General features: G+C 59.3%; 2 protein-coding genes across 2 annotated transcripts; one reads left to right on the forward strand and one right to left on the reverse strand.

The window, feature by feature from the left end:
* The first annotated feature begins 78 nt into the window (after positions 1-78).
* On the forward strand, positions 79-3,282 carry MFAP4 (microfibril associated protein 4). Its single transcript, XM_049623851.1, has 6 exons — positions 79-150; positions 476-554; positions 796-950; positions 1,443-1,539; positions 1,638-1,820; positions 2,218-3,282. The coding sequence occupies exons 1-6, from the start codon at positions 145-147 to the stop codon at positions 2,463-2,465; spliced, it is 768 nt and encodes a 255-aa protein (XP_049479808.1). The 5' UTR covers positions 79-144; the 3' UTR covers positions 2,466-3,282.
* A 126-nt stretch (positions 3,283-3,408) lies between these two features.
* On the reverse strand, positions 3,409-8,841 carry MAPK7 (mitogen-activated protein kinase 7). Its single transcript, XM_049623850.1, has 7 exons — positions 8,653-8,841; positions 8,124-8,360; positions 7,055-7,220; positions 5,352-6,430; positions 4,595-5,244; positions 4,044-4,177; positions 3,409-3,897 (listed from the first exon to the last, which is right to left on the reverse strand). The coding sequence occupies exons 2-7, from the start codon at positions 8,353-8,355 to the stop codon at positions 3,744-3,746; spliced, it is 2,415 nt and encodes an 804-aa protein (XP_049479807.1). The 5' UTR covers positions 8,356-8,360; positions 8,653-8,841; the 3' UTR covers positions 3,409-3,743.
* Positions 8,842-11,220: the final 2,379 nt, after the last annotated feature.

The following is an 11,220-nucleotide window of genomic DNA, read 5'->3' on the forward strand; positions in this document are numbered from 1 at the left end:
GGGGAGGGGTGAGGGGGGCTCTGCAGCTACAGGGGGCGGGGCCAGGGCGGCTGGCCAGGGCCCAGCACATAACTCTGGGCGGGTGCAGTCTGGGGCGCAGTCTGGGGCAGCAGACACCCAGCCGCTTCGAGCTGAACTGGCAGCATGAAGGTACCGGGACTGGGGCAGGGGACTCACGGCACCGGGGGCCTGAGCCCCCTTGGGGGAAGAGGGCCCTTACCAGAGAGGGGGCTATGAAGGCACAGGACATTCCTGTGATCCAGGGGAGACTCTTAAGCTGTGAGGCCCCGGGCCTGTCCCAGAGCGTGGTGTTCCTCTGGCGGGGAAAGAGGGGCCAGAGGGGGAAGGCAAGGGGCTCCTGGCAGGGGGTGGTCTGCTTGAGGGACAGGTGCAGAGAACGCAAGGAGCTCTGGGGCTGGTTGCGGGGGGTGGGGGGGGGGGGCTGCGGTGAGGTGACCCTGTCGTCCTGTCCCAGGCCCTCCTGGCCCTGCCGCTGCTGCTGCTTCTCTCCACGCCCCCCTGCGCCCCCCAGGCCTCTGGGATCCGGGGAGACGGTAAGCAGCCCGGCCAGCAGGCTGGGCGAGGAGAGAGTACTCTGAGCCGTCATTTCTGGGAGCCGGGATGCCATCCCCTCCTCTACAGCACGGGGCAGGTGGAGGTGATCTTTGAGCATCCCCCCTGCCCCACCCCAGAAGAAATGCCGTGATTGCTTGTGCCCCTAGGAACGGGGGCAAGCTGCGGGGTGCCGGGTATGCCTTGGTCTCCTCTCCTCACCCTCCCCGCCCCTGCCCCCAGCTCTGGAGAAGTTTTGCCTTCAGCAGCCCCTGGACTGCGATGACATCTACGCCCAGGGCTACCAGGAGGACGGCGTGTACCTCATCTACCCCTCGGGCCCCAGCGTGCCCGTGCCTGTCTTCTGTGACATGACCACCGGGGGCGGCAAGTGGACGGTGAGTGGGAGGAAGGAACGGAGGCCAGGTTCTTGCCCCGGCTGCGTGACCGAGCTTCACCTCCGGGAGCTTCGGTTTTGTCATCTCTAATGGGGTCACGATATCCGCGGTGTAGCTTGTGAGGCGCCGCCAACACTGAATTCCAGGTGCCTGAGGCAGGCTAGTGCCTGTATCCTCACAATAATCCTTGGAGAAAGGTACCTTCTATAGAGGAACTGGAGCCCAGAGAGGTGAAGTCATTTGCCCAAAGTCACACAGCCCACACTGGAACTCACTGCCAGCTGCCTGAACTCTAGAACGACTTACTCCCCCTCTTAACCCTTCCCTGGCACTCGGGAGCTGCTCACCGAGGGGCCTGGTGCCAGTGTGTGCCTCGTGTTAGGTCCCAGTCTGGTCCTTTAACGAAGCCCCTCAGCACCACAGGGTCCGTGCCTGCGTGAGGCCCCCACCCCCCGGACTCTTGATCGTCCAGGCCTGTCCTCTGTGCTCCAGGTTTTCCAGAAGAGATTCAATGGCTCCGTGAGTTTTTTCCGGGGCTGGAATGACTACAAGCTGGGCTTTGGCCGTGCCGACGGGGAGTACTGGCTGGGTAAGGCGGGGGCAGGGGCGTCCGGTGGGCTGGGGGCCGCCCTGAGCCAGAGCTTTGCTGAGCAGCTGCCCCTCCCCCCACCCCCACCCCCTACCCAGGGCTGCAGAACCTGCACCTCCTGACGCTGAAGCAGAAGTACGAGCTACGAGTGGACCTGGAGGACTTTGAGAACAACACGGCCTCGGCCAAGTACGCCGAATTCTCCATCTCGCCCAACGCGGTCAGTGCTGAGGAGGACGGCTACACCCTCTACGTGGCAGGCTTCGAGGACGGCGGGGCAGGTACCCCCTGCTGCCGCCCTAACAAGGGGCTGTGGGGGGGGGGAGGCGGGGAGGCGGGGAGAAGGCAGGGCTGGCACTGCCCAGCTGGCTCCCAGCCCCTTCTGGGCCCCTCCCTCCCCGCTTGGCCCGAAAGGGCCCTGCTGGCTCCCACCCAGCTTGGGCCTCGGCCCTGGGAGAAGCCGCGTCCCCTCACTCCAGGCAGCGCTGTGGGGAGCAGCTGTTTCCCTTCACTGCAGGAGCACAGCTACCCAACAGCGGACTCAGGGAGGGTGCCCCGTCCCGCCAGGCTGCCACGTGACGCCTCGCGTAGCGTCCCCCGTCCCCGCCATCCCCGTCCCTGCCAGCACGGGGCCCTGCACCCCGCCTCAGTGGCCCCATCCCTCCTCCCCTCCGCCAGGCGACTCCCTGTCCTACCACAGCGGCCAGAAATTCTCCACCTTCGACCGGGACCAGGACCTCTTTGTGCAGAACTGTGCAGCCCTCTCCTCGGGAGCCTTCTGGTTCCGCAGCTGCCACTTCGCCAACCTCAACGGCTTCTACCTGGGCGGCTCCCACCTCTCCTATGCTAATGGCATCAACTGGGCCCAGTGGAAGGGCTTCTACTACTCCCTCAAGCGCACCGAGATGAAAATCCGCCGGGCCTGAGGGGCTGGCCCCCGTCAGGCCCCGAGTTCCCCCTCCTAGCTGCTCCAGGTTTCCATGAGTGCTCCCTCTGCGCCCTGGCCTCACCCCTGCCTACTGCCCTCTTAGCACCTGCTTCTCACAGGGGATCTCGCGGCTCTCGCCCCAGTGGATCCCGTCGCCCCCAGGGTGTCCATCTCCAGGCCAGGCCTCTGTTCCCTTCGTCACAGGCCAGCAGCTGACCCAGGCCTCCTCCGAAAGGCGCGGCCGTCCCGGCCCAGACCTGACTGGGCTCCGCGAGACTCTTCCTTGCCTCTGCCCTACCCCAAAGGCCGAACCGCTCTCCTCGGCTGTGGGCTTCCGCATTCCACCTCAGCCAGCTTCCTCACCGCGGGCTCCTCGGTCTGGAGCCACCCTAGTGTGCTAGACTGAGCTGGCGTAGCCTGACCGATACCCACGGCGTGCGCCAGGCTACCCACGTGTGGCCACTGCCGCCACAGCCCGGCGCTCCCCGCACCGTTCCGAGTATCTCCGTCCTCCGCTTCCCTCCCACCGACTCATCCCCCAACGGTGAGCACCATGGACCCCCAGCCCCATCTCACTGTCATACTCAGCTTCCCCTACCTGCCTGTCCCGGCCCCCAGAGCCCAATGCCAAAACTGTATTTCAGCACAGTTACCGCATGCCACTCGAAAACAGGTACAACCACGGTAGGCATAGACACAAGGTCCCCCACCCACCCCAGGGTTGAGGTTTGACCACATGAGGGGGCAGAGGACCACCTCCTGTGGGGCTGGAAGCAGGTGGGGAGCGAAGATCTCAATAAACCTCAGGATCTGAATGAACTGGTTTTGGCTGTTGTGCATGCAAGTGTTGTCTGCTCGGCCCCCAAACGTGGGGGGACCCGGCTCCCCCTTGCTCCCCTACTTACGACACCCTGCTCTCAACTCCAAAAAGACACCTAGAGTTAGGCACTAAAGGGAACCTTATATTTCACAGGCCTCATTTTGATGGCAAAAAGACTGTGTAATAATATTAATATAATAATAATAATAATAATAATAATAATAATAAAAATACAATACTGAAAAGGATCGCTCAAGGAGTAGAGGTTTCCTGATCCTTCCATGGCTTGGTGGTGGCTCAGGTGGCTGCTTAAGGCTGCAGAGTGTGTCTGAGATGAACCTGCAGAATAATCTAGCCAAGCTTCTGCTGCTGGGCCCAAGGCTCCAGCCCTTGGAGACGTTTCTGTGAGTCTTGTAGCTGGGTCTGCCCCCCGCAGCAAGGCACAGGCCGTGGGCCTCAGGGCTCCTGGAGGTCAGGCAGGTCAGCCAGCAGCATTGGGGAATCCATCTGGATCTCACGCTGCAGGGACTCAATGTCGGCAGGGTTCATGCCATGGCCCTCCAGCCAGTCAGCAAGCAGGGAAGCCGAGAGTGAGGCCGAGTCTGCCTGGCTGCGGGGATAAGGGAAACAGGGAGAGTGGAGGGGAAAGGCACTGTTAGCCTAGGCTGGCTCCCTGCCCATCCCACAGGCGAGCTCCTCCCCCAACAGGAAACCCTACCCACAGCCCATTCCAGAAGCTCGGTCCTGCCATCTTACCCATCCTGTGGCCCGTCAGCCACGCCCATGTCGAAAGACTGGTTTAGGAATTCCTCCAGGTCAAAGCCAACACCATAGCCGGCCCCACTGCCCTTCGGAGTGCCCGAGAAGACCGGGGGCAAGGGGTCCTCCACCTGCAACGGATGATGGCAGGTTACGACACAGGCACCATCAAGAGCGGACAGACGTCTACATAAGTCCGTCCTGATGCTGCCGGCAACTCTGCCTGGACACCTGTGGGAGATGACAGCACCACCCTTGACAATCCTTGACAATCATCGAGTGCTAATTAGGGACCAGCTTGGTCCAAGCCCTCTTCCCAGGAAGCATCTTATTTGTCCCCCGACAGCCTGCTTGTTGGCATTACGCTTCTTCTAAGAGCAAGAGAACAAGTTCAGAGATAAGCCCCATCTGCCACTCAGTTTTCATGGAATAAAGATACACCAAAGACTCTCCTATCCCCCATCCCCACCAAACAGCAAGGACTCCCCAGACCCATCTTCCCTGGGCCCAGATCCAGGAGAGCCCACAGCCCGGGCCTCGCCTCTCACCTGTGACTTGGACAACTGCTGGGTCACCAGGTTGACATCGGGCGATTCTGAGGTGGAGGGTTGAGGGGCCCCTCCGGGGTCTGGAGGGGGCGGGCCAGATGGGAAGTAAGGCAGAACACCTACGGAGCCGGGGCCAAGCAGCCCAGCGGGTGGCACAAGTGACTGGGGAGCCAGGAGGCTAGAGGTGGCATTCTGGAGTGGAGCAGGGCCAGGGACGGGCCCCGGAGGGCTGGCAGGGTGGGGAGCAGGGCCAGGGGGTGGGCAAGCAGGCTGCGGTGGGGGGCCAGAGGTGGAGCCTGCAGGTTGTGGTGGGGGGCCAGCCGGAGGACTGGTGGGCTGGGCTGGGGTGGGGGCCGGGACTGGGGCGTGGGCCGGGGCCGGTGTGGGGGCTGGGGGCCGGGCCATGCGAGTCCAGCGCTCCAACAGGCTGCGATCATTGTCACTGAGCACCAGCCCAGCCAGGGGATCAGTGGAGGGACCCCCAGAGGCCCCGGCCCCCCGCTCCTTGCGCTCCCGCTCCTGCCGCCGCTTCTCCCGCTCCTTGGCTCGCTCCTGCCGCCTCCGCCGCTTCTCCTCCCGCTCCCGCTGGCGCTCCTGGGCTGTCACCGGCTTCCGAGGCTCAGGAGCTTCCAGAGGAGCACTGGGGCCATCTGCAGAGAAGTTGGCAGGGGGAGGGTAAGAGTCTGTGGCCTGTCCAAGCTGGGAGTACCCCCTCTGCAGCCCCACTCCCTGGCCAGCCGCTGCCTCCACAAGGCACCTCGGAGTCGGCTCCGCAAGGACTTGAGCAGGGCAGCTTTGAGGGCCGCCTTGGTGTTGTCTGAGATGGCGCCCTCTTTCTTCGGAGGGGCTGGTTCACTGGCGGGCAGGGGTGGCTGCAGGGTCAGATCGATAGTGTCAGGTGCCGGGCCCGGACACGGCGGCGGGGCTGGCGGAGGGGACTCCATGGCACAGTCCCCGCTGGGAGCCCAGGGGCTGGGCATCTCAACGTCGGGGCAGCCAGGCTCACTGGCCACAGGCTGCAGGGAAGGCTGGAAGCGGATCTGCTGGCGGATGCCCTCGCGTCGCGCGTGGAAGTCCTCAATCTCAGCCACGATGGCCTCTTTAATGCGCTCCCGGGTGAGGGCTTCACGGTCAAAGGCGAAATCAAAAGGCGGGGCGCAGTCGGGCTCATCATCAGGATCGTGGTACTTGGCCAGGAAGGGGTGGCGAAGGGCAGCAGCTGCGGAGATGCGGGCGCTGGGCTCAAAACGCAGCATGCGCCCCAACAGTGAGAGGGCCTGGCGGTCAGCGCCCGGGTACACTGTCTCCCAGGGCACGGGCTGACGTGGCGGCAGGCTCTGGATATAGGCCCGCACCCTCTCGGCCCCGACGGCCTGAATCACGGCCGGCGATGGAGTACCCAGCACCATCATGATCAGCTGTAGTTGGTGCACATAATTTTTGCCTGGGAAGAGCTGGCGCCGGGCCAGCATCTCACCAAAGATGCAGCCCACAGACCACAGGTCGATGGCCTGCGTGTACTCATGCAGTGAGAGCATGAGCTCAGGAGCACGGTACCAGCGCGTGGCCACATACTCAGTCATAAAGTACTGGTGCTCAGCCGGCGAGGTGCACAGGCCGCGGGCCATGCCGAAGTCACCGATCTTGAGCTCACAATTCTCATTCACCAACAGGTTGGAGGGCTTGAGGTCGCGGTGGATGACCTGAGCCGAGTGCATGTACTTGAGGCCCCGAAGCAGCTGGTACAGGAAGTAGCGCACGTGCTCCAGAGTGAGTGGCTGGGAGGAATGGATGATCTGGTGCAGGTCGCTCTCCATCAGGTCCAGGACCACGTAGCTAGAGGGGGCAAGAAAGACGGGCATGGCTGCCTCGCCGGCGCGGCAGCCCCAGCCTGAGCCTCACTACTCCCTCCCAGCGCGACAGGTAATGGCCTCATCCTTGCACTCTGCAGGGGCCAATGGCATGGTATGAAGAGTCAGGATCTTCTCCAACTCTTCCATAACCTCAAGTGAAGTTAAATCATTTTTCTGTCTAGATCCAGTTTCCCCAGGGTTGGACTAAACCAGGGCTGGCCGACAGGTCTAGTTTGGGGGCCGTCTCCACTGTTTGGTGTGGCTGCTTGAAAAACTATGTGAAAACTGCGCAGGCTTGCCCAGGTTTTGTTAAGAAAGTGCTCTGTGATTGACCAGTAATATCTGCTATGAGAACAAAAGGGTGACGTTATCTCACGAAGGTCCCACGTCTCCCATCCCACATACCGAGATTTCATAAAACCGTAACGTCTGTACTCTTCACGAGTAATCACGGTTGTCCTGGGCAAAAGCCTAAGGGACACTGGTCCTGGAATCACGGGACATTTCCCAGCCTGCCTTCAGCTGCCCTTCCGAAACTTCAGCAACATGGCCCCGGCCTTCAGAAAAGGTCCCGCCTCTGCCTTTCTCTCCCATCCCTGCTCCTTACACAGATTTGAACTCCCCGTAGGGCACCGTGGGCCTCAAGATGTCCTTGATGGCGATGATGTTGTCGTGCTTGAAGTGTTTGAGGATCTTCAGCTCCCTGAGGGTCCGCTTGGCATTGGTAACCACGTCAAAAGCATTAGGGATCTTCTTAATGGCCACCTGCTGGCCTGGGGAGCAGGGAAAAGGAAGATACCATGACGTACCTTAGAGTGGCTGCAGACTGGCAAAAGGCCACTCTCAGCATCTCCCGTCTATTTTTTTTTTTTTTTTTAGTGTTTTATTTATTTTTGAGAGAGTGTGTGCAAAGGTGGGGGAGAGGCAGAGAGGGGGACAGAGGATCTGAAGCAGGCTCTGGCTTTTAGCACACGACCCTGTGCGGGGCTCCAGCTCACGAAACCGCGAGGTCATGATCTGAGCTGAACCCACTGAGCCACCCAGGCCCCCCAACATCTCCCTTCTAGAATGCAGTTACCATATACTGAATAACAACTACCCTATAACAAGAACCTACTATGTGCCAAGCCTTGTCCTAAGCACTTTGCATACATTATCAGATTTCCCCTTCACATCTATCCTGAGACAGATACTAGTAGTTCAATGTTGGACATGATAACCCCCCATAGTAACCTAGTTACCTGCTAGTAACTAGCTAGTTGTGCAGCTAATCAGTAGCAGAGCCTTGACTCTAAATAACCTGTGCTCGTTCTCCCTACCTACACTCTCTCTCCATCTCAGACCTCACCCATCCCACCACCAATTCCTTGCGCCAGTCTCTGGCTCCGGAACACTCTTCTCTTTTAGAAACCAAAGATGGGATCTCCATTCTGGTCTAACTGGTATTGTTATTTTTTTTTTTTTTCCTAAAGAAATAGGCAAAACCACCAATGGCAGCTCCCGAGAACTGTGCCCAACACAGAGCCTGGCACCCCAGAAGACACTTCATCGGTATTTGTTGCCTTCAGCCAGAATGTAGATCCCAGCTTTCCTGGCTGTTTGAGATGGAGCAGGTTTCTCACTCTCTAGGGAACCGGCTTCCAGATCTGCAAGCGGTTCACGATAGGGAAGCTCACCGGTGAGACGTCGGCGCGCTGAGGACACCACCCCATAGGCCCCGTTGCCTATGGTCTCAATGATCTCGTACTCGTCTCCCACGTCAAAGGTCACATCGAAGGAGCGCGCTTTCAGCAGGGCCAGGTTCTTGGCCGCTACACAGGCAGCGGTGTTGGTGGGTTCCGCCTTCACCGGCCCGGGCGGCTCCCCAGACCCGTCCTCGCCTTCTTCCTCCTTCAGGGGTTCGGCCATGGCTTCTGTGCGGAGACGCTGGTGAGGAGGGGCCCGCCGCCCTCCCAGGCCTCAGTTTCCCCTCTATGAGGCTGGGGAGCAGTACCAGGGAGTTACCAAGTTCCCCAAGCCGACGGGGGCCAGGTAGGGAGCGAAAGAGAGCGGCTGGCACGCAGTCGTCGTCCCACACCCGGACTTGGAACCCAGAGCTCAGGTCCGGGGTGGAACGCAGGGTGGGAGGTGGGGGAGGCGCCGCCAGGCGCGGTCCAGGAAGAAAGGGAGGGGCGGGGCACTTCGCTTTTCTCGGTCAACACTCACCGAATGGCGCCCCACTCCGACACCTCCTCGGGGCCTTCGGAGGTCGCCGGTGCCCCCTGCCTCCCCGGTCTCCCGTCCCCCGTGGAGGGGTACTAAAAGAGTCGCTCGCTCACTTGTTTAAGGCCGCCGCCACCACCTCAGCGTCGTGCTCTGCCCAGCCGGTCCCCCCGCCCCGCCTCCCAAGACCACGCTCCCTCCAGCCTCTAGCCAATCGCTGGGCGGTCTCTGAGGAGGTTCCCACCCCTTCTACTGGCTGCGTCCAATCCGAACCCACCTGCAGAGGAAGCCACGCCTCCGCCCGCGCGCGCGCGCCGCTGTCCAGCTTGCCCGAGGGAGCCGCCCAAAGGGCTCTCGGCGCTTCGCAGGGGTGCACCCTCCGCCCAGCGCCGTCTTCTGACGCATGCGCAGTAGCAGCCCCGGGCGCCGCGTGAATGGAAGGCAACGTACCCGTGCGTGCGCGCGCACTGCCATCCGGCGCTTTGACTGCTCGCTAGTCACCTCTGGTCCCGGGAGCTGGAAGGGCTGAGGTGCGTGGATCTGTCACCTTCTCGGTCGGCTCATGAAATCTCCCTTCTTAGGCCCCTTTCCCTCTATCAGTCCCCATCGCCCGAGGAATTATGCACCACCCCCTCATTTTCCCGATCGGCTGGGAGCTCGGCTCTTGGTAATGCGCCACCCAAACTATAGGGTTGATCCGACGCGTCCAACCACAGAGACCATGTGCCTCTGGGATTCTAGAGCGGCCGGCCTGAAGCCGCCACTGACTTCCGGTGGTTGGTCGTCCGCCCAGCTTCCGGAGTCCCCGGGCGTCCGCTCGGGTTTTCCCGGCCTCCTGCGTGTTCTCTCCGTCGGTGGTTCTGCGGTGGTCTCCGCTCTTTGGGCTGCGGCGGAGCTGAGGGGGAGAGCGAGCGGGGCGTCCAGCCTCTACCCCTCCGCGGAGCCCGCGGGTCAGCCGAGCCCAGAGAGGGAGGAAGCAGTACTGGGATCCAGGTGCCCCGCCCCACTCCGGAGCCGGTAGTTCGTTCGTCCGTATAGCAAATACTCATCGAGCACCATCCCTCAAAAGCTCAGTGCGGAGGAGGCAGCGGTGACACGGGGACAAGTATGAACATGGTGGGGAGGAAAGGTTTTCAGGAAGCTCGAGGTAGTGCTGTAAGGAAAAGGGCTTTGGAGTAGGGACTCCAAAGGTGGCTCTTTCCGCCGAGTGAGAAGAGGGAAGGGCTCAGACAACGATATGGAGGCGAGAAGTACAGGATCGCAGGCTCTGCCCTGAATAATGATCAATGACCGGTGGGTGGAACCCCATGGTTAGACTCCGAGTGCCGGGTAGAGAGGGTCTCTTCCTTACCTCACTAACTAGCGGCTGAAAAGTGGATCCAGACCAGAAACGAATTTTGGCAAGCCCTACACTCTTCCTAAAAATTTTGTTTTGTTGGGGCGCCTGGCTGGCCCAGCTGGTAGAGCGTGCCAACTCTTGATCTCAGGGTTGTGAGTTCAAGCCCCACGTAGGGTGTAGAGGCTAAAAAAATAAAATCTTAAAACCTTTGTTTTGTTTATATTCCACACTGTTGTGTTTTGTTTTGTTTTGTTTACTTTTTACGTACAGAAAGTCAGACGTAAGTGTATAGTTCAATCAGTTTTCACAAATTTAACACAACAGTTGTATTGAATTCAGATAAAAAAACTCTCAGCTGCTCAGAAGCCCCTTCTCTTTAATGGTGACAGTTCCCCCCCACCCCGCTCCCGCCCCTTGGTAATTCTTCCATACTTTTTTTTTTTAGCACTGAATTAAAAAAAAAATTTTTTTTAACGTTTATTTATTTTTGAGACACAGAGACACAGCGTGAACGGGGGAGGGGCAGAGAGAGAGGGAGACACAGAATCGGAAGCAAGCTCCAGGCTCTGAGCCATCAGCCCAGAGCGGGACGCAGGGCTCGAACTCACCAACCGTGAGATCGTGACCTGAGCCCAAGTCCGACGCTTAACGGACTGAGCCACCCAGGCGCCCCAGCACTGAATTTTAAGAGGTTTATTGGGATCATACATTAAAATGAAAAAGTAGATACTGCATCTTTTAAAAGTCAAGGAAAAACATACTTGTGTTAGGTCAGCCCCTGGAAAAATAGCTATCTAGTATTCAGACATATAAAGATCCCATATGGGTCTCCCCAGTTAATTAAGGTTGAACTATGAATTTGTTTCTGGTTTTTCTCACAGCATAACAAAAAACCATATTAACTGTTGCACTGAATATTAATAAACCGTACTTGAGGAAAGGGAACATTTTCTGTCACTGAGGTCTGAAAATAGTACTTGGATGGCCTTTCTTTAGGGGGCACAGTAGACAATCTTCCCTAACTCGAGTATGTCTAATATGAGGCCTGCAGTGACCTTCAGTATAGGTAGAGGGTCATAAAACAGCAAGACACAGAAACTCACGTGGTCAGGGGACTGGGTGGGTATCTGTGTGATGGTCCTGTCTGATTCAGGAAGAAAACAAAGTATCGTAAGAGAGTCATACATAGACTTTAATTACCTCTCTATAAAAACTTCAGCTAGGCTGGGTAT

Source organism: Panthera uncia, unplaced genomic scaffold (genome assembly GCF_023721935.1).
Source record: "Panthera uncia isolate 11264 unplaced genomic scaffold, Puncia_PCG_1.0 HiC_scaffold_2320, whole genome shotgun sequence".
Lineage (NCBI taxonomy): Eukaryota > Metazoa > Chordata > Mammalia > Carnivora > Felidae > Panthera > Panthera uncia.